Consider the following 27408-nt stretch of genomic DNA (forward strand, 5'->3'; position numbering starts at 1 on the left):
TCTTAATAGGCAGTATGTGTCTTCCCACGTTGTCTGGAGTAATTCAGAGTTTGGGTGGTTCGACTTAGGTAAAGTTTCATATCGGTATTTCAAACAAAGAAACTGGTGTCTTATGTGTATTGGCATCTCGTTGCACGACGCTTCTATCGAACATATCGGAGTGCTTTTCATCGCACCACAGCACACCCGTAATGCCTTATTAGTGATTGCCGCGATTTTCTTGAGGTACGTTACAGGCGCGAAGAAATACGCCTCCATTCCATAATCGATCACGGATTTTACTAGAGTTCTGTACAAAGTTAGAAGTACATGTTTCGAGGCCCCCCATTTTGTTCCAGACATCAGTTTCAGGAAATTTATCCGTTTTTCGCATTTTTGAGCAATGTAGTCAATATGATACTTATAGTTTAGTCTTTTGTCAAATATTATTCCAAGGTATTTGTAAGTATCCGCACAAGTGACCACGTGATCTCTCATACGTAGATTGGGAAGAATTACTTTCCTTTTCCGGGTGAAAAGCATTGCGACGGTTTTTTGACTGGCGATTTCAAATCCCCAATTCCTACACCATTGGTGTACTGATTCTAGTGATATCTGTATCTCAGAAGCGATAGCTTCAATGTTTAGGTCACTTTGCCATAATGCAATGTCGTCGGCGTATAATCGGCAGTGTGAAGTCACAGTGGCGGGGAGGTCGTTAATCATTACCGCGAAGAGTAGAGGACTGAGGACGCTTCCCTGGGCGATTCCGTTTTCCGTAATAAACGATTCTGATAGTGTAGTACCGAGCCGTACTTGAAACGACCTGTCAGTGAGAAACTGGTTCAACCAATTCAAGATCTTACCTCGGACTCCTAATAGAAATAGTTTGTGAATAACTGCTTGTCGCCAAACCGTGTCGTATGCTTTCTTAATGTCGATGAACACTGCAATTGTGGAACGTCCGTTGTGAATTGCTTTGTAGACTTCATCATGCAGAGCGATTACATGATCGAGACACCTCCGACCACGTCGAAATCCACATTGAGAGGTGTGAAGTAAATCGTTGGTTTCCAAAAACCAAGATAGACGATGAGCGATCATAGATTCCATGACTTTACTGAAATGGCTCGTTAGCGCGATTGGGCGGTATGAATTTGTAAGGGATGGGTCTTTATTTCCCTTCAATATAGGAACTACTGTGGATTGTTTCCAAGTCCGAGGAACTTGTCCAGAGTTCCAAGACTGGTTTATAATGTCTAACATGCTTGTCAAGCCAGAGGTTGGCAAGTGCTTAAACATAGTATAGTTGATCATATCATTGCCAGGAGAAGAGCTTTTTTTGGATTTGATGGCTTTAGTTAACTCATTTATCGTGAAGGGACAGTCAAATTGGTGGTTGCTATCGTCATTGATTAAATGTCCAATGGTTAGCTGTTGTCTCCGAAGTCTGAGTTCCTCTGAAAGTTGAGAGTTACTACTAACGCTTTCGAAAGCTTGGGCTATTGCATCTGCCTTTTCCTTCTCTGACTTTACAGTAGCCTACTTGTACCCACCTGTAGATCAGGGATTGCACCAGTTGTTCGTTTTCCGGATATGGATCGTGCAATATTCCAGACCTGCCGGAGGTTCGCCTTATCGCCGAGTGATTCACAGAACGCTTTCCATGATGACTTTTTTGCTTCCAATATTGTTCTCCGACAGAGTGAGCGAAGACGTTTGAACTCAATAATATGTTTGATGCCGAAAGTACGTTTCATCTTGAGGAAAGCGGCTTTCTTCCTTCTGACGGCCCGATCGCATTCTTCATTCCACCAGGGAACTGGGTTCTTTTTATGATTACGTTTCATTGGTATAGATATACTAGCCGCCTGGAATATTTTCTGTGTGAAGTTATCACATGCCTCATTAATGTTCGCCGAATTATATTGTATCGGGTAGGACATTTCAGCGTTTTGCGTGAATGTCTCCCAATCTGCTTTGTTCATATTCCATCTAGGTGGACGTTGTACAGAATTAACGATCCGCATCGCATAGGATATGTGAATAACGGCGTGGTCACTGTCGATCAGGTCGTTCGTAACGCTGACAGTGCACCTGTTTGCGATATCAGTCGAAGCAATCGAGAGATCAATCAGTGACCATCTTCGTATTGCGTTTGTTGCGATGTTAATGTGGGTGGGGTTTGTTACGTTCAAGGCAATTAAAGGGTTATTGTAACGTAGTTTGGTATTGTGACGCAACAAGGCCGTCTGGGAGCAGGTGAGAAGCAGCGCAAACCGCAAACGTATTAGCCATTCTTGCACAACCGATTGAGCATTGCCCCTCTCACTCTCTTGCGCATTTGCTCCTGAGCTGCTCATACGGCATCGTTGCGTCACAATACCAAATTTTGTTACAATTCAACATTCGAGGCTGATTTTTTTGTGGCGGGGGGGGGGGGGGGGGACCACGAGCGCAGAATAAAATCTATGTTTTCGTAATTAGTACAACGGTAGCTTTCGGTTGATAGCTTGATACCCGTTTTATCAAATTTAATGCTCGGCAAGCCGGTCAAAAATCACCGTCAAATTGCCTTTGACCAAATGGAAAGTGTGACGTAAACCAATTGCACTGAGCCGTGAGATTTGCTTGTGTCCACATCATAAAAGACGATGTTCGGACAATACTGAGAATGTACATTACCCAGAATGGACAATATCGAGAATGGACATTAGCGAGAATGGACAATCCCGAGAATGGACATTACCGAGAATGGAGACCACCGAGAATGGACATTACTGAGAACGCAATATATGCAATGCAGGCATGTTATGCATATGAACAGGTCGTGTGTGTGCATCACGGCGTTACCACATTCAGTATCGATTCTCAGGTATAACTTTCTCGACAACGTCCGTTATATTAAGCTAGATCAGTGGTTCTCAACCTTTTTGCCTTCGCGGACTCCTTTTGGACGGTGACGGACCCCGCGGACCCCCTCAAGTTTTAGTCTAATTTACCTCAATTCAGTGTTGGGATGACTCGAGTCATGACTTGACTCGAGTCAGACTCGAGTCAACTTTTTCGTATGACTTGACTTGACTCGAGTCACTTTGCAAAAATGACTTGACTTGACTTGACTCTACACTTCAAAAATGTGGATTGACTCGTGACTCGGAGCAAAATTTTCGAGTCAATTTCAAGTCATCAATAAGCAAACTGTGTCGACTAAATCCTTGTATCATGTCTACGTTCAGATTATTCGCGATACGGCGCTGACACTTGTGAGAGCAACTAGGCCATGGAAAACTGAACTAGGCATTCACTTATTGTAGGCCTACATTTCACTGGTCCTCCATCGTTACATCACAAATAAATTGACCGCAAACGAAATGATCACGGCTTACGTTGTCGTAGTAGTAGTAGAGTAATAGAAACGTATCTCTGTTTCTTAGTCGACTCAACGCTTACATTGGGCAGTGCTCACCTTTACCAAACCTCCTCTATGATTTAAATCGAATGAATATAGTTTATGCGCTTATACTCTCACGGAGTTGCGTAGATGGGTACCATATCAATTTGTTCAAACTTCTCGAAGCTTCGTATTCGATACTCTATTTTGGCTGATAATAACAGACTGTAGCATGTAACTATAGTTAATCACGTATTTTATTAGCAGTTTTACGAGTGCGTGTGCGATACATCGCCTTTTTGCTTGTATATTTAACTTTATATTCGTTATTTGATTCAAGCTAAATGGCCAATTAATCTGTCTTTCACGCAGCTGGCAAAATGTCAGGACTTTGAATCACGACTCATACGTCGAAAATTCAATTTGACTTGAATTGTGACTTGACTCGTAACTTGACTTGACTTGACTCGACTTGACTCGAGTCACCTCCAAAAATCGAGTGACTTGACTTGACTCGAGTCACCTTCGAAAATCGATTGACTTGACTTGACTTGACTCGAGTCAAAATCTGCAATGACTCGAGATGACTCGTGACTCGAAGATATAGTGACTTGATCCCAACACTGCCTCAATTATCGTGCAACCGTCGTCTGTGTTATGCAAATATCAACTCAAGGCTATAGCAGAGTTGGGATCAAGCCACTACCTTCGAGTCACGAGTCATTTCGAGTCATTGCACATTTGGACTCGAGTCAAGTCAAGTCAATCGATTTTCGAAGGTGACTCGAGTCAAGTCAAGTCACTCGATTTCTGGAGGTGACTCGAGTCAAGTCGAGTCAAGTCAAGTCAAGTCAAGTCACGAGTCAAGTAACAATTCAAGTCAAGTTGCCTTTTCGAAGTATGAGGCGTGATTGCGTGATTGCATTTTGCTAGCTGCCTGAAATACCGATTGAGTCGAAATACAAGCAATTACTACTAAATAAATACAGTCCATCCTCAAGATTACCGGACCACGACTGACCTATCGATCTCGCTTCCCCTGACATGCCGCCCTATTTCTTGTCGCTTCCTTTTTCTATACTATCTTCTTTACTTTCATTCAGTGTGCATGCCTCCTCTTTACATCGCCTAGGCCAAGGTGGGTGTCCGATTCCATAGACAACTCCTAGTCGCTTCGACATCTTCCTTTCTTTTCATTGTATCGCATTTTTTGTGGTGTATTGAACTGATAAAATTGCTAATAAACCAATGATGATGATGATGACTAGTCATTGATTTTGAACCGATGAACGGATATAGAGTTTAATATGCATACCAGAAGGTGCTGTATCGCTCACATATAGCCTACATAGAACTGCTAAAATACGTAAGTAAATGCATAGCCTCAGGTTATAGTTACCAGCCAAAATAGAGAATAGAGGAACGAATTGATAAGATGCAATACATTACGCATTTACAAATTGATATGATACAATTCGAGCCTGTGCCAATGGTTGAGGACTATATATAAATTATATTAGAATTCAATTTCAATAAAACAAGAGGTTTGGTTAAGGTAAGAACAGATAACAAAAATAGACATTTTGCTATTAAATTCCTTTACTATACTAATTTACGACAACGTAAGCTGTACGCTTCGACCACTTCGTTCGCGGTCGATTTATTTGTAATAGGACAATGGAGGCTCAGTAAAACGAACGATCATTTAATGATTGGTCGCTCTCACGGGTTGCAGCAGCGTTTCGCGAACAATCCGAACATATGCAAGATACAGTGATTTTTATTGACACTGATTAGATGATTACTTGGTGACTTGAAATTGACTCGTGAATTTTGCTCCGAGTCACGAGTCAATCCACATTTCTGATACGCCGAGTCAAGTCAAGTCATTTTAGCAAAGTGACTTGAGTCAAGTCAAGTCATACGAAAAAGGTGACTCGAGTCATCCCAACACTGGGCTATAGTGATAAAGAACATTATTATTATTATATTCTTTATTCATAGTAAGAAACTGGTCAATACACACATAATCCGGGGAGCAACCTGCACCCAAAGGAAAATGGCGAGATTGGAGTAAATTTTTTAAAATTTCAGTAATGCAGTCAAATTGTTATTCCTATGCAATACATCGAGTCTAAGTCAGATTACAGAATTGCAGTAGATGAAGAATTGGCAAGGGTTACAGAGCAGAGGTAGAGATGATTGAAAATGAAGAATCGAAATTACAGAAATGATGCTGTGATTTACTAGTATAATTTTAGTCCAGTGGTGCATTCAACGCCTTCCGAAGAATATGCACAGTGCCCAATAACGTGATCTTTTGGATCATGTCGAATCGAACGTAAACGTAAACGATGAAAAGATAGTGACGCTTTTCACATTCAAGCCTTTTGCGTCACACCATAGCATGCATATGAGAAATGCACAAAGTTATCATGCAAGAAATATTAGAATGATGGAAAAATAAATCGTCGACAGAGGCATACACAAGCATATATGAGTGATCAGTAGGCACACAACAAATTCGGAAACATAACCGCTACGAATTCAGAGATATAAACATTTAAATACCGCGCCTTGTTTCCTTGACATATTGAATGACATGGTCCAACATGCATTCACTAGTTAATAGGTCTACTGTATTAAAAAGACTGTCATTATTTAATAGCGTTTCAGATTTGCACGTTGCCGTACATACTTCAAACATTTCATTAGATAATGATCGACGGTTTCGGGCAACGAACATTGTTTACATAGAGGAGAATCATTGTATCCAATCTTATGCAGGTGGTAGTTGAGCCGACAATGGCCTGATCTCAACCGAAACAGAATGATTTGCTCTTTTCTCGATGCTAAACTTGGTAATCTCTTGTAAATCGTGTCTTTGATGAGCTTGTACTGACTTCCGGTGTCGCTTGTCCTGTACAGTTGATCCCAGTTGTTTCTGCACGAATTCCTAAGGAGCGAGTACGCATCTCCTGCGGAGACGAAGTCCATTTGATGACGGGGCGGTGTTTCTGATTCTGTAGCGCTTCTTGCAAATTGGTCGGCGATTTCATTGTGTTGAATACCACAGTGTGCTGGAATCCACACAAGTGATATTGTGACCTCGCGTTGTTTCAATGGGGCTGTTCCACTTCATTTTGAACACGCGGTGGTGACAAAGGTAACTCGACCCAAATCTGTTTTGTTGCTATATACTAGGCTTACCATACGTCCTCTTTTAAGAGGATTTGTCCTCTTTTTTGACTTTTTTGAAAGTGTCCTCGGAGGACGCCCTTTTGTCCTCTTTTTTGAGATTTTGTCCTCTTTTTTCGGATTTAGAGCAGATTTAGAGAAAATTGCGAGTGATATGCCACATATTAGCACAGACGTGAAGCTCCGACGGGTGAAAAACGGTGATTTTAGCTCTGAGCGAAAAGAAGATCTTTTTTTTTTTGTTTTTTTTTTTGTTTTTTTAGTCATCCACCTGGCGATGTGGAGTAAAAAACGTTATTTTGAGATCTGAGCGAAAAGATGACCTTTTTTTTTTTTTTTAGTTAACCAGTCACAAAGTGGGAAAAATTCACCGGTTTTTGAGAATTCTACTCCGATTTTGGAAGTTGCAAATTTATGAAAAAGTGTCCTCTTTTTAGATTTCCAAAATATGGTAAGCCTACTATATACTTTACTATGGGACTGGACTAAACATGGACCTAATTTCGTCTCTGGACGTAGAACGAGGATGGTGAAAGTATCCATATCAACTTAAATCAACCATATGGATATCAAAGAGCTGTTAGCCGACGAAAATGATGGTATTTCTTGGGGTCTTGTCCTCGTGATGGAAGTGCTGAAATTATGATTCAATCCTTATCACCAACTACGATGGTTCTATCATTATTATTTTCGACATTTAGCGACCAAAACTACACCAGATTGGACTGGATTCAACACAAACCCTTTCTAGATATATTATGACCTTAACCAAATAGCTGTCTGGTTGAAAGACTTCATGTCATTCCAATATCTTCCTATTCTGTAATCTCATCACTATCTGTTGGTGTTCTTAAATGATAAAATACCACTAATACCGACTAGATCTCATCCTCTCTGATAATTGACAATTATAAACGATGTACCAGTTGTGTTGTTGCAGTTATTTTGTTGAATAAAATAGAACAGATATCAACTGAAGTCGCAAAGCATATATAGTCTATAAAGCAGAGGTTCTCGAATATTTTTTTGCCCGACCCGAAAATAAATTGTATGGTAAGCACATGAACATTGGATTATAATATTCTAAGCAGCGTATTTATGCATACTCATTATTACACAATTACATAATTCTTAAGAAGAAGGAATGTCAACCCGCTATTTGAGAAACCCATGTATGGGACTGCTTTAAGACAAAAAGCAAAATACTATGGTGTAAGCCAAATTTATGCAAATAGCACCACCATATCCAAGAATTGTAAAACACAAGAATGAGCTGGTGAGCCTTATGGTCATTTTTGATCATTCAGATTTTACTTGGAAATCTTTAAGGTTGTAGCAAAGTTAGTTGTGCTACTAACATAATATGTATCAGATAATAACAGTCCATGTAGTGAGAAACCGACAATAGTTCTGTTTTGTTGGAGTCAATTGAGATACCGTAGTTGTCTTACAACTGAGCCTAATTCCAAAGTCTTTCAGTTGGAAGTACAAAAATGACGCCATGCTTTCAATATCCAACAGTGATAAGTGTTCAGGATTTATAATTGGAATGATGGTTACCTTTCACTATCAACTATAGAGTATGCTTCTTTCAATAATGGGTGAATCACTATATATTCAGCTATCCCATTTTCCAAATTGTTGAATTGTCAGAACAAGATGCCGTGACTGATGACTCGTACGGTCTATTCTTTTGCAACAGCTTTTGACACTGACGTCTCTTCTGCAACCTCTTTCATTGAAAACAGAACAGATGACGCTGCCATTGCTGAAGTTTCATCAGCTTCATTGTAATCCAAACGCATGATTTTTCATGTTGTAGGACCTCACAGCAGCAAATGTACGATGTACATAACATAATTTTCCATAACACACAGCACTCATAGGGGAACTGATTTATTGCAGGGGAAGCAGGATGAATCATGTTGGTGAAATGATATTATGCAGACAACTTTTCCAGGAGAGGACCAGGCATCCATACCTCCTCTTCGTAAACGGAACCCATCCTCCCAATAATTTTCTGTTTCTAATTGATGCATCTTCTGAGATCAAATGACCGTCATCCTTACACAATAAGGCATATAACACTCGCCATATCATACGACTCTCGGGAAATTAACAGTGAATGTACCGGTAAGCTGCCATCTGCCAGGGTGCCAATGTCCATCACGAGGACAAGACGCCGAAAAATAGCGTCATTTTCGTCAGCTAACAGCTCTTTGATATCCATATGGATGATTTATATTGATATGGATACTTTCACCATCCTCGTTGTACGCCAAGAGACGAAATTCGGTCCTTGTTGAGTCCATTCCCATAGTAAAGCATATAACAACAAAACAGATTTGGGTCGAGTTACCTTTGTCGCCACCACGTGTTCAAAATGAAGTGGAACAGTGTATCTTCTCGACTATCTCGGTGATAAGGAGAGGAGCTGCGAAATTGAAATTTGCTATACATGTTAATGCGCTCAAGCAATCACTGAGTATTGCCACTCTACTGTGGGTATTATTCAGCACCCAAGATAGGGAATCTGAAATAGCGATTAGTTCGGCCGGAGAATACTGAAAAATAGGGCGGCAATGAATTTGCAGACGTAGTAATATTTGGAATATGATAAGAGTATCCACACCCTGTCGCAGTCTTGGATCCATCTGTGAAAATCTGAGTGTAGCCTTGATATGTAGAGAATATATGATCGAATGATACTGATTTTCTGACATCGGGGGGATGTATCTTGCGTATTGAGTGGCACAAAGAAAGGTCCACATTTGATGTTAAAATTGTCCATGGAAGAGTCGTCGAGATTTCGCTTCCACAAATCCGTAGGTGGTCGATATCAGCAAACCTAGACAGGATATTAACGGTGACGAACCGTCTATTTAGCAGACTGTATGTTTCTTCCCAAGAGCTTTCGAGTATATCATTGGCCAGATTGTCCTGTAAAGAACAGCAAAATGACCGTGCATGAAAATAACATCATACTATATATGTATAAATATGGGTAGATTTTTATTATTTCGAAGGGACTTCTGCAGCTGAATTTCTTATTTCTTGAAATAGCCTATGTGGTCGTGTCTTGAAAATTGACGCCTTCGATTTGATATGAACGAGTAGCCTACCGATAATCCATTTCCACAAAGGTAGGTTGCTGTTATGTTCGTGCATTTTACGTTGGTATCGTTTGTTTCTTATCTGTCTAGGATTAGTAATTACCGCCAATCATTATTTCCTCGTGTGTCGTTCTTCGTATTTATACCCTGTGTTCTGTTGTCTCGTGGTCTTTCATTTAACTGCACTCTGGATCGTGTCACTGCCGTAAAGTTATACTGCTGATAATATACTGATTTCTTATTGCAACCTCGTCGCATTGAGTTATTGTTCAAACAAGATCAAGAGCATAACAGTTGCAGTAAATGTAATATTACCGCGTGACGACGACCGACGAGACCTTTGAGCAAGATCACAACATATATGGCACCAAAATGGAGAAACAGATTTTTCAATGAAGTAATAACGTCCAGTCTAGTCATTTCTATGTATAGCAGCTCATCTTCAAGATATTCTGGAATAGTAGTTATATCACAAGAGAAAATGGTTGCTAAGGTTTTAATCCTTTTTTCGAGACAGACTGGAAAAAGCAATATGTTTGTATCAGTAGGCTATTGGCAATTTGGCAATTAAAATGAGTTTACGAAGTAGGGTATTTAATCTCATATACGACCATTCTGATGATTTACTCATTGAAGCATTAGCAGTTTTGAAGCGAAACTGCTTCGTGATTTTCCTAATTTAAAAAGTTACAAATTCGTTATCAGTCATTTTGCAAATTTAGAGGTTTCGCGGACCCCCTGAAAATGCTTAACTAGCCCCCGGCTGAGAACCACTGAGCTAGATTCTTGGCATTGGCCGTTCTCGGTAATGTCCATTCTCGGTAATGTTCATTCTCGGTGCAGCAATTAACGGTTCATTGTATCTGGTGATCTGTATAAAAGTATAGCTAACCAATCGCATTGGTGCTCGGCTATACAATACTTATCTGGAGATAGCCTGTTGCTGTTGGTGAGGTTCTTCGTAACAGATATATATATTCTCAATACAATGGTTTATTCAGAACGTTGCCGTAGTTTGCGTATAGAGTCTCATAATCAAAGTAATCTCTAACACGTGTTACATACACTTTTATACGAGTCCATAGCTCAGTGGTCTCGAGTCATCACAAGAAGTAGTTTCTTATGCGAGACTATAGAGTATGTCATACTCTATAGGGAGACACAACAGAATATCATGGACGTATGAACACAGCGGAATAGCTGAGTCTCATCTTGAAAGTGACTTAAGTAAGACTAATTAAGGAAAAGCCATTAGATCAGTGGTCGGGAACCTATGGTTCGCGAGCCATATATTGCTCTTTTGGGTATAAGATATGGCTCTTTGCCAAATTTTAGTTTGTACTGAATTGATCAATATTGCAGCGACTTGTTGGTAAATTTTCATCACGACCAGGATAATTATTCTCGTAGCGTAATAGACATGTCTTTGAGAGGTACAGACAATGACGTCTTCAGGTTTATGGGGTCGGACCCACCTCTTTTAATCATTATATGTACCCGACTCGAAATCTTGAATTGGGCGATACGTTGATAAAAATCAAAGAGCATAGCAGACATGGCAACGCAGTTTTCAAATACACACTGTCTTCCTGATCTACGGCGCGAAATGAACTGCTGTGGATGTGACATTCACAATTACAAACTCGAATTACAGACAACGCCATAGCTATAATCCACGTTGATTGGTAAGCTCTGTGTAGTGCCGGCGATAAAATGTAGGTGTGTAGCGCAATGTTATGTTACCGCCGAATACTTCGTTTATAATTGAGAACTATCTAGATTTTCGGAATAGGTGTGATAGTCATATTCTATAAATATCAGTTATTATAAATATCAAGCTACTTTCGAATTGCGTTATCAATGGTGAGGCTTGACCCGTCTGCGCCTTACCTCTCGTTTCGAGCTATATTTCGAACAATAAATACCTGTCCTTACAGAGAAAATATGGCGCACATGACACGAGGAATCCCATGTAGTAAGTTCGAATTGGTGCTGCGATGACGTCACGAATTTTCAATTGTGACGTAACAGTTGATTGGAATGTATGGCTCTTTGGGAGTTGAGATGGAAAAAATAGGGCCAATATGGCTCTTCGGCCAAAAAAGGTTCCCGACCTCTGCATTAGATAATACGACCATGAATGACAATAATAATTTACTATGTCGAGTACAAATTTGGTACAGAAAGGTGATGTCCATCTCGGTATTAGCATTCCCGGTAATAGTATGGAACCATATAGGACACTGATTAAACATATGTGTATTGTATTACAGAGGTGGTCAAAGTAGTCACCGTGGCTACTCAAGTAGAAGTAGAAGTAATGCCGGAATTTCATTCTACGCTTATTTTTGTCTAGAAAACTGAAAACTGTCAAGTAGAAGTAGAAGTAGTCTAAAATCATAACTATTTAAAAAGTAGTTTGAGTAGGCAAAATCTACTTCAAGTACTTCAAAAAGTAGAAGTACTTCGTTACTGACCACCTCTATCAGTGTTGGGATGACTCAAGTCACCCTTTTTGTATGAAATGACTTGACTTAACTTGACTCGATTACGCTTCAGAAATGTGGATCATGTCGTGACTCGAAGCAAAATTTCCGAGTCAATTTCAAGTCAGCAAGTAATCGATGTCGACTTAATCGCAGAGTATCTTGTATAAATACGGATTGTTATTAACGATGCGCTGGTGGGCGGGCGGGCGGACCCGTAGGTATACTATAATTATAGATAACTAACCTACGTAGGTTAGTTATCTATACTATAATGACTTCATCACGCGGTGTTATTTCGGGACCTCCTGTCTACTATATCATACTATATCAAAAGATAGTGAAATCGCCTAAACGTACAGAAAAATTGCTATTTATTCACTGGCGATTAATTTGACCATGTTGATGGCATGTACATTTTGGGGTTCAGATTGGCAGGACAGGAACATTCGGCGCCAGCCATCTAGGGACCTATGGACATATTATACATGTATCTATAGATCGAAGTTTTCGGGCAGTCCTATTCGGTCAAGGTTTAATCGATGCCGATGGTTCTGGCACACTTCCTGGGGTCACATGTTACAGCTGGTCTGAAACTTTATATGTCTTGGTACGTCAAGTCGCGGTAATGGCCGACGCCGATCAAGATAGCGTAATGGTTAAGCGTCCGGCTTCTTGATCGGTAGGTCGTGGGTTCGATTTCCGGCCGGGTCAGACCAAAGACCTGATTAGTGATTAGTAACACTGGTATCCATGGCTTCCCTGCTTGACGCTCATGCATTACTGGGATAGCATGGAGGGGTGGTGCACGACTTAGAAAGCCGTAAAGGCTATATCTGCACTTCCTTGTCCAGCGGCATATGCACATCATGCACTCATGGTATGCATATGCGCAGATCGTGTGTATGTATATCATGAGTCGGTGTATATGCCGCAAAAACATCAAGGACAAAAATAAACTACGTCCTTTCCTTTCCGAAACGCCCATTTTTTATAAATCATTCGTATTTTTTTTCTTGGAGGAAGGTACCCAATACCCAAGATATATCGAAAGGTTGATTCAAGCGCAGCGCGAAAATATTTTGAAAAGTTGCATAAATTTCCGAAAAAATACTCTATAATTTATGTTAATTCACGAAATTCACGAATTTTGGGCCCCCTCCGAGCTCGCCCCCTCCCCCCAATTGGCGGGTTTGGGGTGCGGCAGTTACGATCCTTATCTCGCCTTCCGTGACTACGTGCCACCCCATTTTTGTCACTTGCTTTTTCTATACTATCTTCTTTTACTTTTCATTCAGTGTGCAATGTGCATGCCTCCTCTTTACATCGTTTAGCTAGGCCAAGGTGGGTGTCCGATTTCAAAGACTACTCCAATTCGTTTCGATACCTTTCTATCTTTTCATTGTATCGCAAAAATGATGATTTGTGGTGTATTGAACTGATGAAAGTTGCTAATAAACCGAACTGAACTGAACATTGGCCAGATTGACCGTGAATGCAGGATATGGCAACAACGTTTGTGTTTGAGCTCCCCTGTCACGGGTTCTTGAGATCGGAAAACAACAAAACGTTCTTCCCTCTTCAGCTTGCATGCTTCGTATCGTTGTTGACTTGACTTGACATGCGGTCGTTGTGGCTTGTGGCAAATACTTATTGCACGATTGTGTCGAATCGTGGCTGTGTAATGTGCATCTATACGGAAGCGAAGGATAACGATCACATGCAGTAAGTGGCGATGATAACAAGTGAACAGTCCTTTTTACAGTTTCGACTGTCCACTGTCCAGTGTATATAGATACTTTGCATTGCAATTGCATTGCATTGCATGCAGGCAGAGGCAGGCAGAGCGTGATCGCCTGATCGATACTGCTCAATGTTCTGTTCGTATAAAATTTCAGGTTTGAAGTTTAACTCTAGCATTTGTTAGAGTACTGCCCAGTGCCCATATTCTGTACGCTTCGTCAACTAGCTATATATATATATTTCTTATTTTAAGCAACACTTGACTGCCAGTGTTTACCCAAAGTTTCGTCGAAGGCCTGATCATGTTTTATGCCTAATGTAAAGTGTAAATTGCGAGCATTTGATAGCTCATTTCAAAAATCTTCAGTAAAAATATTTTTTCAAATGGCTGCGCCTTTCTTGCTTGAGAACATACCATAATTTGCAGAGAGCAGCAAGGCTATAATGTCTCGAGTCATGACTGTACTCAAGTCGTAATTTTTTGTCGTATTGAGTCACTTTGTGTATTGACACGACTTGTACTCGAGTCAAATACGCATGACTCGAGAGATTTGATATGACTTTCAGTCTCGTCGAGGCATTCAATATCACCCAAAAGTGAGTTTAACCTGACTTTAACACGATAATGAACACGCTCGAGTCTCAACACTATGACTCATATTGGACCCTTTGCTCCATGACTTGGACTTGAATTGGTTGTGAATTGAAAATGACCGGACTTGACTCTAGTGAAAACTACAAACGCAAGATTGACTTCTGAGTCGGAACCTTGTGACTTGGTTACAGCCCTGTAAGAGTGGAAGTTCCAGCATTAGTTTGGCAAAAATAGGCAGATGAAATGATGGATGGAATGAAGAAACGATCAGAAATGGTATCACTATGAATATGCTGTGCTAATGAGCAATTCTTGTATATGGTTTTGAAAAACACCTTATTCGACCGTTCCATTTTTTCAGAAATTTTTGTAATCATAAGCACAAGCCATATAATATGCATTTGGTCTTATTACTGCTGGTGACTGTTGCCGGCTCATTTGCATCAGCCATAGATGGGTCAGTATTTCTGATGGACGGTCAATATCATTTTAAACAAGGTCGAGTGAACGGGGCTATTGCCTACGGCGTTTACAATGACAGCATCCAAGAAACAGGCTGGGGTGTGCTGGATATCAAAGCTACTTCGGTAGGCGGAAAGTACACTGGAGACCAGATAATGTACGCTTCTGGTATGTTGGAAGGCGCATTGACGTCTGTAAGGATTTACCAGCAATACCAAAACTTGCGTGGGTTTCTGTACGATCGTAGGCCCAGTAACACCTATGAAAAGACATGTCAATTTTTTGAAGACCAGGAAGTTTGGATGCGCAGCATGATCGCAAGTCACCCTAACGATAAATTTTGGAAATCCGTCGGATTCATGGATAGTCAGCTCAAAGGTCTTTACGCCGGATATAACCTCACAGGGACCCACTCAATGGAGATGTGCAAGTTCCAAATTCTCAGCGGTACCGGCGACATGATCGACCTGTTGAATGTATTCAAACGAAGGAATTTAAGAAGTTTTCTTGAAATGCTGCGAATTAATTTACGAGACTTTGAGCAGCGAAATGGCCATTGCTCGGCGCTCGTGAAAATCACGCCAGGATACGAAAATATTTTCATGGGCCATTCCAGTTGGTTTATATACAGCGCAATGCTGCGAATATACAAACACTACGACGTACGAGTGTTTGGTGATGATGATGTAACTACAAAGTCATCATTCTCAAGTTACCCTGGATTTCTCAATTCCTTGGATGATTTTTATGTGCTCGGCAGTGAAATGGTGATGCTTCAAACCACCAACAATATCTTCAACACTTCTCTTTACGACTTAGTCGTACCGCAATCGGTTCCTGCTTGGTACCGCGTACGTGTCGCGAATCTGCTCGCCAAAGATGGTCAAGAATGGGGCGATATTATCAAGAAACATAATTCCGGCACATATAACAACCAGTACATGGTTATAGACCTGAAAAAATTCCATCCCAACGTGGGGCTGGACAATGGAGCTCTCTATGTCGTCGAACAAATACCTGGATTAGTCGAGTCACATGATCAAACTGCAATACTCCGAGAAGGATATTGGGCGTCATACAATGTCCCGTTTTATGAGGACATATTCAGGATTAGCGGTTATAAGGCAGTTTCGCAAAGCGACCCACAGCAAACGCATGCTTTAGCTCCGCGGGCTGAAATATTCAGACGCGATCAAAGCACGGTTATTGATATCGAAACCATGAAGCAGATCATGCGTTATAACAATTATAAAACAGATAAATACTCCTACTCAGATTCGTGCAACTCCATTTGCTGCCGGGCCGATTTGAAATCTTCTGGTGCCTCGCTGTCCGGGTGTTATGACTCGAAGGTGACTGATTATTACCACGCGATGAACTTCACTTCTCAAGCCGTCAGCGGCCCTACTGTCGGTGGGCAAAGTCAAATTCCCGCATTTGTATGGAAAAGCGATATGCCCTACCACGATGGCATGCCAGATGTGTACAACTTCCCTTTTGTTACCATGTCGCCTAAGCAATTATAATTTCCCTTCTGTACTACCAATGAAATTTATTACCTTGTTATATTGCCTGTGTAACTGTCAATTCTTCACTGAGCAGTGAGCATTACCTGTTTAGGTGCCTCATGACATTCCGACTATGTGAATATCTGAATCAACAATATTGTATTATGTGATGAACTTCGTATCAAACTATTCATATATACATGTCTTATTTGCTTCGATTTTGCCACATAACAATAAACATATCATGGATGCAAAATTGAGTTTGAATGAGAATTTATTATAAGGAGTTGCTATGGTGATTATCTGTCAGAGGGGTTTAATAACGAAGTAGACTATTTCTACTTTTCCAGAAGTCCAATTCTTACTTTATTTGTGATTCGTATGCAGGGTTCTGATAAACTTTTCAACGACATTGGATGCTGATACAATTGTTCATGAAATGTGATGAGTTACTGGCCTTCTTCAGAGATTGCCAAGCACAAAAACCCGAATATGCTAATTAACTGGTGACGAAATACCTAAATGAGTGTAATCCCCCCAATCAGTGATGAACTTAAATCACTGCTTTTTAGTGGCAAGTTATTTCGAGTCGTAGTCAATTTTGACCGGAGTCAAAACGAATGAAATCAAAAATTTCACACAAATTTATCAGAGAGACTCGAGGTGATTCGAGTTGTCGCATGTTTTCCGTTTTCGAGTCAGTTTCAATTCACCGAAAATTTATTACATTTTGACCAAGTCAATGCGGCATTGAACAGAGAAGGCGTTTCTTGGTTGAAGTATTGTTTCACACCGAACATAGTTGATGCTTGTAAGCAAGAATGAATTACGACGTTGTAACTCGGGACAAACCAGCGTATGAATTAAATTGTGTGTATTAAACACTACATTTTGAAGAGACTCCCACAACTATGCATTATACACAGACGTGGTCAAAGTAGTCAAGAAGGCTTCTCAAGTAGAAGTAGAAGTAGTGACGAAAAAATCTACTCAAGTAGGGGTAGAAGTACTTCTTTCCTAGGCAACCTAAAACTACTTGAAGTAGAAGTAGAATTGACGGACTTTAAATCTACTCAAGTAAGTAAGTAGTTGTGAAAACGATCGTAATTCGTTCGCATGGACTGTCAAAAGCTGCAAATGGCGCTATGCGGAAAGTGTAGAGAGCTTGATTCATATTGATGCATCCCAGGAGGTGTCAATTTTTGACAGAATAAGCAGTCGTCCACATCATGGCATGTAAATGATAGTATTGATATGGAAATCCGATACTAGGGTAGAGTGGGGCAACGCGTCTACCCTAAGCGGGAAACGTCATAATATCCACCAAACTAGTCAAAACGAATTGAATTTCGGAATTTGCACGCGAGATATCGTCCCCACTGTACCATAATCATCTGGAAAGTCCAAGTATCAATTATCATATGTAAAATTATCATTCATTCATGTCCATCAATTTGACGTTCTGCTACATGGGTGGGGTAAAACGCCTCCATTTGCGTTTCACCCCGTTATACCCTACTAAATACCTCATGGCACTCAGTAACCGATGAATATTTAATCCATATACATACCTATATAAGCTTCTCCGCCTCATCATGGCGCATCTATTCTTTTGAAAACAAATTCCATCCAGAAATCTAACTGATTATAATAAGTCAAAAAACAAAGTCGGAATTTCTTGAAATGTATCTTGTTTAGTCAGAGGGATAGCCAATATTTGCCAGCCGAATAGCAATTTCAATAGAAATGGCGTTCTCCAAGAAGGCATTCTTGAGGAACCCATATTTACTGGACTTTAAGGGGTGGGGCGTTTTACCCCACGGTAGGGGTAGGCGTTTTAGCCTCGAGGTAGCCATTGTGTGCCGACTAGCTACCAGGCGGTTATTATGTGAATTCGCCTCTGGACTGTGGCTTAAATCCAACTACGCGCTGGTAAATCATAAATAAGACCGGAAAACTATCTGCAGCATCCGTTAAATATGACATTTCACTTGATTGTAAAAGGCTCTCTTTTGGTAAGAATATGTGTTAAAGTCATAAATTCTCATAAAACGTTACAAATCTTCATAAGGGCGTGGAAATCAAAGTGGCAGTTTCGTCTGACCATTAGGCGATATTTGCAATACTGTGACGCATTCTAAGCTAGCTTTGTTCTAATATATTGATGGTAGGCGTTTTACCTCGCCGGTGCGTCTTACCCCACTCTACCCTAATCCTTTGTTTACTCGAACACCCCGTTTTAGAAAATATCATGGCATGGCGCCCTCCCCCATGTTATAAGGCCCCTAGTTTAGTCAGAGAGCAATACGGAGAAGTTGTGTCGCATACGGCTTTAACACTTTGCGCGATTAATATACGTTAATTAAAAATATGGCAGATCGTAAAAATGCCATATACTGTATAACTTTTTTTCGGAAAATATAAGGCTTTGCTACACTTGCTTTTATACTTTACCATGTATGTTCTCCAGAGAAAAGAATTGAAACTATAATTAGAACTCAACGTATAATACTCGTAAAGGAAAGAAAAATACAGGCTACTACTTCTAAAAAGCGGAAAATATATTTCATGACTTTTGTCCAGAAAGTTTCAACGGTGGTATGCTAAAACTGGTCTAACATTAAATAAAGTCAAAATCCACTTTTCCGGTTTAGGACACGTCATGGGCTGCTAGGTATAATAGGTAATTGCTAGATTGCGAAATGGTAGTTCCAAACGTTATGGGAGCCATATTTACTGTGATCAAATATTTGATACTGGCGACAATGCGGTGTGAACGGAACGACGCAACCCGGTATCTAAATTATATTCAGCGATACTTTCGCTAAAACATATTAGTCGCTCCATATCTACTGTGCGCGAAGCGAAACGAAAATTCTGGGTATTACATGACTTTTATGAAAATTGAATGTTGGTGCTGCGTGAAAACAGCCCCGAAATTCCTTAGGCTATCTTTTTATTGGGGATTAAACCATACTTCTACTTGACAAACTGAAAGTGGCGAAAAGTAAGTAAGTAGTTCACAAAATATTACGAAGTAGAAGTAGAAGTGACGAAAAAAGATCTACTTGAGTAAGTACCAGAAGTAGAGGAAAACTACTTGAGTACTTCGGAAAAGTAGAAGTACTTCGTTACTGACCACCTCTGATTATACAACTATCACATGCATTATTGAAAGGGTATTACGAAGTTGCACAAAGCACAGTGCACCTACACACTGATAACGATATCAAAGGTTGCTGTATGGACTGTGGACCCCAAACGAATATTCCGCAACTGAAATGATATATTGAAAAAAATATAGCAAACATATTCGAGTTCATAGAATGGATTATTGTGTTCAATATCAGAACTAATCCATTTCATGACAAATGGACGTAACTCATCTGTTGAATTACATAAATGTGAACGTTTTCTTTCTAAATGTTTTCTTTTTGTGGTATTCATGGTGTCAGTCGACTACAATGGTCATCTACACCAGGCAAATAATTCTTATGTTTTGATTCCGTAGCTGCCGACTTGTGGCCCGGCCCACTTCCAGGAATTCTGGAGTCGACCCCTGTCGGACTCGAACCCGCAACCCATTGATGTTGCAGCTGAGCATTATACCACTGCGGTATCTCGCCACATCTTTCTAAATGCTAACCTATTATGGGAAAACTTGGCTAATTGAAGTTTGTTAGTTTGCTAATTTAAGGCACGAATTTGATTCACTTGGTAGGTTAATTAGAATTCTTTGAATTCGTTTCTCATTACAGCGTGTTCCATGAATGGGATTTCCAAATAACCTAAAAAATTCGGATGGTTTTGGCATAGGACAGGGGGGGGGGGCAACTTTTTCGGTCGGCATGCCGGATATGGGTAAATGATGTCCTTGGTGGGCCGGATTACAGAATATATACATTCATCGCGTATTTATATCCACCTACATACAAGGGAAAAAATCGTAATTTATGTGAACTGTACGGGGAGGTACAGGGAAGTAGTTTCATGTCCATCTTTATCAGGCTGGCAAACTTGGATTCATTCTGTGACGCATCAAATTCACCAATACAGAATAAAATTTCACTTTCAGGATAGAAACTCTCCGCGGGCCGGATCCGGCCCGCTGGTCGTATGTTGCCCGTCCGTGGCATAGGACATGTCAATAATCAATAATCGTTGAGATATATTTCATCTGAACAAGACACACACAAAGTACAATGCGATGTAATGAACAGATATGAGGAGGTCGAACGACGCGCAGATGTGGTCTTTATTCAGACTGACATCCACCTCGGCCTAGAGTGCCCGCCGCCGTCACAATTCTTTTCGATGTTGATCTTTTTGAAGACGTGGCTCTTTCTAGTTTATTCCATTCCTTGTGAGTGCTGTCTTTCTTCGGGTCTTTCGCAGAGCTTTTTTTGTCGGCGACGGCTGGGGAGGAGGAGCCCATCAGATAAACCGCTGACGGGAATCGAACCGTGACCGTCCAATTATAGTACTCTTATCGTCACCAGTACGCTATCTCCTCCACATGTTGGCGATTAGGACCAGAATAGCACTTTTTCATCTCCCCAAACACTGGCCTTGGACCCCGTTAGGGTGTTCGGCCTCACTTCTTGGCAAGGGTGTCAAGCTCAATTGACGTCGCGGGCCGGACTCAAATATTCAGATCACTTGCGGGCCGCATCAGTAAAATGATTCCAAAATATTAGGCCTACTTCAAAATCCATACCCTTGTTTTTCATTTGAGTACTTTGCCATCACACCTAGATACACAATAGTATATTCCGGAAAATAGGGGTTCTATTCGAGCTTTATTCGCAAACAATGGAATTGGCAATAATATACGATGATTTCGCGACTAAATACAGTTACAAACCGATATAACAATAACAGTGTGTCTCCAACTATTATGATAGTATATAAGTTGGCATATTTCTATGTTCCCTTTGTTTCAGTCGTATACTATAGCTCTAGCTGACGTCATAACGCTGCGTATGCGTTGAGAGGAATAGAAAAGATTTTGCGGTAAACGCGGACGTTGATATTTAGTTCAATATTATCATTATCATATCACGATTCAGGTTTCTCTTGGCGCTTTGAGTCAGAACTAATAATGTAGCAGTACGACCATAGATATTTCAATTATGTTTGCGCGTAACTATTATGTACCCCATATAACCTGTATGTACGGGTTTCGCATTGGCGTTTTCGCTTCTGTGAATATAACTAGTTGTGGTAAATATTTAGGGAGTTTGTAGTTGGTTGACTAAAAAAAGGTCATTTTCCGACTCGACTCCAGAAATATACACTTTTTTGTATTCTTCGTTGGTTGTCTAAAAAAAGAAGAAAATGTCAACTTTCTTTCTCAACTCCCGAAATACCCACCGGAACGTTAATTGAGTACAAATATTTCCTATATCACAGTTGAATTTTAAAATTAATTTAATCAAAATTCTCAAAAAAGCGGACAAATTCTCAAAAAAGAGGACATTTAGGCGTCCTCCGAGGACACGTTCAAAAATGTCAAAAAAGAGGACATATGGTAAATTGGTAACCCTACCTAATGGTTTCCAGTGACGTGCAGTCAAATGAGGCAAGTGAGGCGATGCCTCACCTGTCGTCAGGGTGAGTAAGAGAAAATTGTTAAAATCCTCAATGATTATTGATCTTTTCCATCGATGTTAATAAATAACTAACTTTGAACACTTTTTCACCCAACATCATCAATTTGCATAATTATTATTATTCAAAAATACAACGCGAAAGGTGAGGTGCGAGGCACAGTTGAGGCACGGTCGGGTTGTGCCTCACCTGCATCAATGCAATTCATCATAAACAGCTCGGAACTCATAATAACTCGTATCAATCGAATGCTATCGTCGCACTGATTCTGAAAAGCTATCTTTTAACAGTGTCAGAGCACCAGAACTAGGGTTGGGCCTTTGGGATCAAATTTGAAATCCCGGGATCGGGATTTCGCGGGATTTGCGCTTCTCAATCCCGGGATTTCCCGGGATCAGCAAATTAGTAAAATACACATACAAGCTGCACACACAACATTTATTCCTTGTAGTATTGACGCAAAAACATGCTCCCGTGAATATGAATGAAACCCAGCGACCGTAGGCCACTGGGATAATGAGCGTTTAAATTCATGTACCGCCTGTTTCGTGTAGAAGTTGATTCGTCAAACGTCCAATGCTGCGTTTCATTTCCATAAGCTCTTCTTCCACACACTTACGGACTTATTTGCTGTGCTTGATCACCAAGTCACGAACCCGTCTGCGACATTTTGACAAGTCATAGCCATAAGCCTCGAATGCCCGACGAATTCGCTCACTTTGGGTAATTGAATAAATGTTAACTCGTACACAGTAGTTAACTGGCTAAGAAGTTCATCGAGGCGAAGCTTATGCGATTTATTTATAGGAATCGATCTTCCTCATCTTTATTTTTGACTGATCTTCCTTTGACGTGTTCGATTGAATCATGCATGATTTAATTACTATCATTTGTACGGACCTTAAATGCGTTATTTGTCCCTTTGTGCTAGACACTGAAGCTTTCAAAACGTGTTGACACAAGTTGCATTTGGCTTTTTATGTAGATTTATGAAACAAACAGTTTCGCCAAACATGTGATTTTCTCTTTGCATTGACATCTTCGAAATTCGCCACTATTCGACCAGTATTTCACCTCCACAGCACACCGTCCTTGTGACTTTCCTATACTCAGTTACACTGCTACGATTCGTAGACTACGACTGATTGTATAGTTCATTGTTATGCCATAGCTGGCTTTGATATCAAATAATTGTGAATTGTTTTAGACAATCAGCAGAGTTTGTGACAATTGCTTTATTACCAAAATAAGAGATATGGCGTTACGTAAGCCTTGGATAATGCTCTACACAAATCCCGTGATTCCATTGGGATTAATCCCGGGATCGGAATTGCTTCAAATCCCGGGATCCCGGGATCGGGACTTTCCGGGGTCCCAACGCTAACCAGAACCCCCTCATAATCACCAAGGAATATGACATTCGGCTTTATTATAGAAAATGCCATCGTAGAGAAACATTAGCCAGGTGAGGCACAAATGAATCTGCCTCATGCACTATTCGCTAACAATCGGACAATCGCAGCACAGCGAAACGCGCTATCGATTTCGGAAACCAACAGTCTTCTAGAAATTGTATAAGTAGCGACGGCCAATACGTAGTGCGAAGCAAATACGCCCCCTTGCTGATGTTATGCATTTTCCATCCATAGCTATACGTAAATCGTGGTATGTGATAGCTCCTTACATGAAGCCTGAGTTGTCGTTGTTTGTGGCCCTTATGGTGTTTTCGACTGCAATAGTCATTTACACCAGTAGATATTCTATGTTTGATTCCATATCTGCCAACTTGTAGCACGGTCCACTTCTAGGTTTTTGTAAGATACCGCTGACAATCTTACATGGAACAGATGGCGAGGAGTAGCCTATAGATAGCCTGCGTCTGAAGATGGCTAATGTGATAAGAAACAGGACGCTAATTCAATCAGATAACCTTGTAGGTTTTATATATTTGCGAATCTTAATCCACGGAAATCAGCATCCCCAGACCCCAATCAAAATCTTGAATCTAACCCTGGTTTTCCACAGTCTGAATGATGGGCTGAATGTTCGATGTTAGTGAGCGACATATTTAGTTTGCTAATACAGTTCTATTTCAATCTTGAAAAAAAAGGAGTTTGAACGAGCAAATAGCTATAGAGACTAATAGACCGAAATTAGGACCTTAAATAACGTATTTTTTAATATTTTCCGGTGAGCAATCTGTATTATTAAATTACTGAATATTTCACTAAAGGAAAAAAATTGAATATGTATTGCAGAATGTAGAATAGAAACGACTAACAGGGTGCAGAGAAAACGCTGTCGCCTGGTCGCTTCTCTTGCTACTGATGTGTTCACATATTTGTGTATATCAGGTATTTCACCTGTATGGGTCTGTGCGTGTGTGTGTGTGTGGGAGTGGGGGTGGGGGTGGGGGTCAGTGCCTCACCAGCCACGAACCTCACTGCACGTCACTGATGGTTACTATAGAACTCAAAACACGGCTTTCGGGTGGTTATGATGTAGGGTTACCATATTTATGTTAAGCAAATTCCTGGCACTCTTCAGCGCTCACTAGCGGATTTTAAAATGAGGTAAACCACATTTTCTATCAATATGACGTCACACCAGCAAAGCTTTGCCTATCGGCCATAGTCTTGGGTTACCATATTTTTGTGGCCCAACATCCGGACACTTTTTAGCGCCTACTAGCGGGTTTTACAATGAGGTCTGAACACATTGTCTGTCAATATAACGCCACACTGGCAAAATCGACTGTATACAGGAATGGAGTGGCACATAGGTCATGAATTGTGCCATCAGTAATGTGAGCTCTGGTGATTGCTTTGCTAGGGTCTGTAATAGATTTCTTCACGGACCCGATGAAATCGTCTGGCCGGCCGTGTCTGGCTTGTTGGGATTGTGTTTGACAGCCCTGCATAGTACTAGGTCGGTGCGAATATCTGGTTGTGTGCTTTAACCAGGTCCGAAACAACATTTTTTCAGACCCCTTCCGCCCAAAAAAGCACTGATCTTGGGCCCACCATTGGGTAATCGATGTAATTTCTTGAGCTCTTACTATATGCATTTGGTTGTTAAATCTTTTGAATGGATTCTGTCAATACTATTGATTCTGCCATATATTAGCCGGATGCTATAAAATGCACCAGCAGGTTGCACAGCTGGTGATTTCCAACCTTTTATGATCGCGACCTCATTTCCAATTTGAAAATGTTCCATGTCCCTGCCCAAAATTTGATAAGCTGATTACTAAAAAAATTCAGCTTGCCCTGACTTACTCAAGGCCTATTTTGGAAGCTGATTACGTCCAACTTCATCTTCGCGATCCCCAGATAAAGGCAAACGACCCCAAGATTCGTAACCCCTGTCTGTGACTGAAGCATCCAATTGGCCTTAACCAACTCAAGGAATATACCGTCAGCTCTTAGCTTGTAATTGCGATTACAATTAGACCTATTTCAGTAAATGATGGTTGTTTATATTTATTTTTGATTTCATTTTTTTGCGAGGGCGCTGCCTGGTCCCCATATTAATATCAATATAAGTTGCATTACCTCGATTGATATATCATACCGTATTTGGTCGATTAGGCCCCTTCCTATCTGTTCATTACATCGCATTGTAATTGTGCGTCTTGAGCACAAATGTAAACATAGACGCGTACGATTACTAATAATCGCGCAAAGCGCAAAGACAAAATTCGACTCAGATAAATTAGTGTTACCATATTTTGGAATCGGGAACGGAGGACACTTTTACCATATCAGAAAAGTTAGTTGATCAAGAGTAAAAACAGCGGATTTTGCTATTTTCGCTGGTGTGGAGTTGACTAAAAAAACGGTCATCACTTTCGTTCGACTCACGATTACACACTTTTTACTTGAATTTAGTGGTGTCGACTAGATAAAAAAAGGTCGTCACTTTCGATCGACTACCGGATTATCCACTCGAACGTCCGTATTTGCTATTTAGCGTCATTTACGCCCATTACAGTCGAATCGGCCCTTATCCTAGCTGTAAAGGAGGATGCATTACTAAAAAGGACATTTAGGCGTCCTCGGAAGACATTTTCAAAAACCTCGAAAAAGAGGACAAATCCTCCTAAAGGGAGGACGTATGGTAACCCTAAATAAATAATCTGCACACAAATATTATATTTTAGGTGGATTTACAAAGTAGTCTTCGACTCGTCCAAGCTTATCCCCAATTCGGGGGCTTGGGGCGCGGCAGTTAAGGTCTTGCCGGTGATATCTATTGTTTTACGCCAAAATTCGTCTGCATATCATGGGCTACCAAATTCCAGGCATTCACGTCAGTAGGCCGACCTGAAGTGTGGGACAGCATCTCGCTGGTCGCCGACAGTAGTCGAGCATGTTCAGTTGTTCACATTCAAGTTGAAATACAAGCAATTTCTACTGAATCAATACTTGCTGGCCTCAAGACTTCGAAATACGCTTTTGCGTTACTCATTGCTATACTATAATGAATAAGTTTTGGTCGATAATATTGCTGTTCTGCGTATGGTACGTAGCAAGATATATTCCATACTTATTTTTGAAATATTGTAGAATGTATAGATCATTGCGGTAGTCGACAGAAACAACACGGAGGCCGTGGCGGGTTAGAGTCTGACCGAGGTCGACTCCAGAATTCCTGTTGGATGTTTATCTAGGCTCCGCCTCGCCATCTCATCCGGGTAAGCGGTGTCTTACAAAAGCTTGAAAGTGGGCCGTGCTACAAGTCAGCAGCCCCAGAATAAAAATGAAAAATATCGGCCTGGTGTAAATGACCATAGCAGTCGACAAACACCACGAATAACACACACACAAAAGCAGAGGCAGTGTATAGTGTCTGCGTCTGCAATCAGGGAAATTGCCAGCTGATATACTGCTGTACCCTTTGATAGAACTCAATACGATCGGTTCCTAGGCTTTTATTAACATAAAAGTAAGATAGTATATCTGAATCCAACAAGTCTGTAAAACAGAGTTAACGCAGATACAATGAACAGAAGCGACGCCACAGCCAAGTGACCCATCTGGTACAGAATGAAATGAAAAGTCACGCAAAGGTAATCAGTAGGGCAAGTTTTCGTTGCACTAAAATCGCGGGAAAGTTGTATTTAATTTTACCAAAAGTTGCAGTAAAAAGTTGCATTTATAATTTTTGTTGAATTATTAGGGTATGAGATACTTGAAAGGTTACTTTGTATAACCTAATTACTGCAGAGCTGTCAAATTTGTTACTTTATGGCCATTTATCGCACGGTCTGGCGGAACTGCCAAAAATTACATTTTTTCCGGCACATCGTAAGAAAATT

At 40.6% G+C, this 27408-nt stretch overlaps 2 protein-coding genes across 4 annotated transcripts in view; one reads left to right on the forward strand and one right to left on the reverse strand.

Annotated features, from left to right (window-relative positions):
- Positions 1 to 16734, forward strand: part of LOC145434474 (lysosomal leucine aminopeptidase-like) — a 229069-nt gene extending 212335 nt beyond the window's left edge. For both annotated transcript variants that reach the window (XM_080311834.1, XM_080311833.1), the window contains exon 2: positions 14870 to 16734. In XM_080311834.1, coding sequence (XP_080167960.1) covers positions 14904 to 16496 — 1593 coding nt within the window. In that variant the 5' untranslated portion in view covers positions 14870 to 14903 and the 3' untranslated portion in view covers positions 16497 to 16734. The remainder of the gene's footprint in view (positions 1 to 14869) is intronic.
- The window catches only part of LOC145434472 (sarcoplasmic/endoplasmic reticulum calcium ATPase 1-like), a 402254-nt gene that overhangs the window by 52583 nt on the left and 322263 nt on the right, over positions 1 to 27408 (reverse strand). The window lies entirely within an intron of this gene.

This window comes from Botryllus schlosseri, chromosome 2 (assembly GCF_051294905.1).
Source record: "Botryllus schlosseri isolate E-star chromosome 2, Bs_hap1, whole genome shotgun sequence".
NCBI classification, from domain to species: domain Eukaryota; kingdom Metazoa; phylum Chordata; class Ascidiacea; order Stolidobranchia; family Styelidae; genus Botryllus; species Botryllus schlosseri.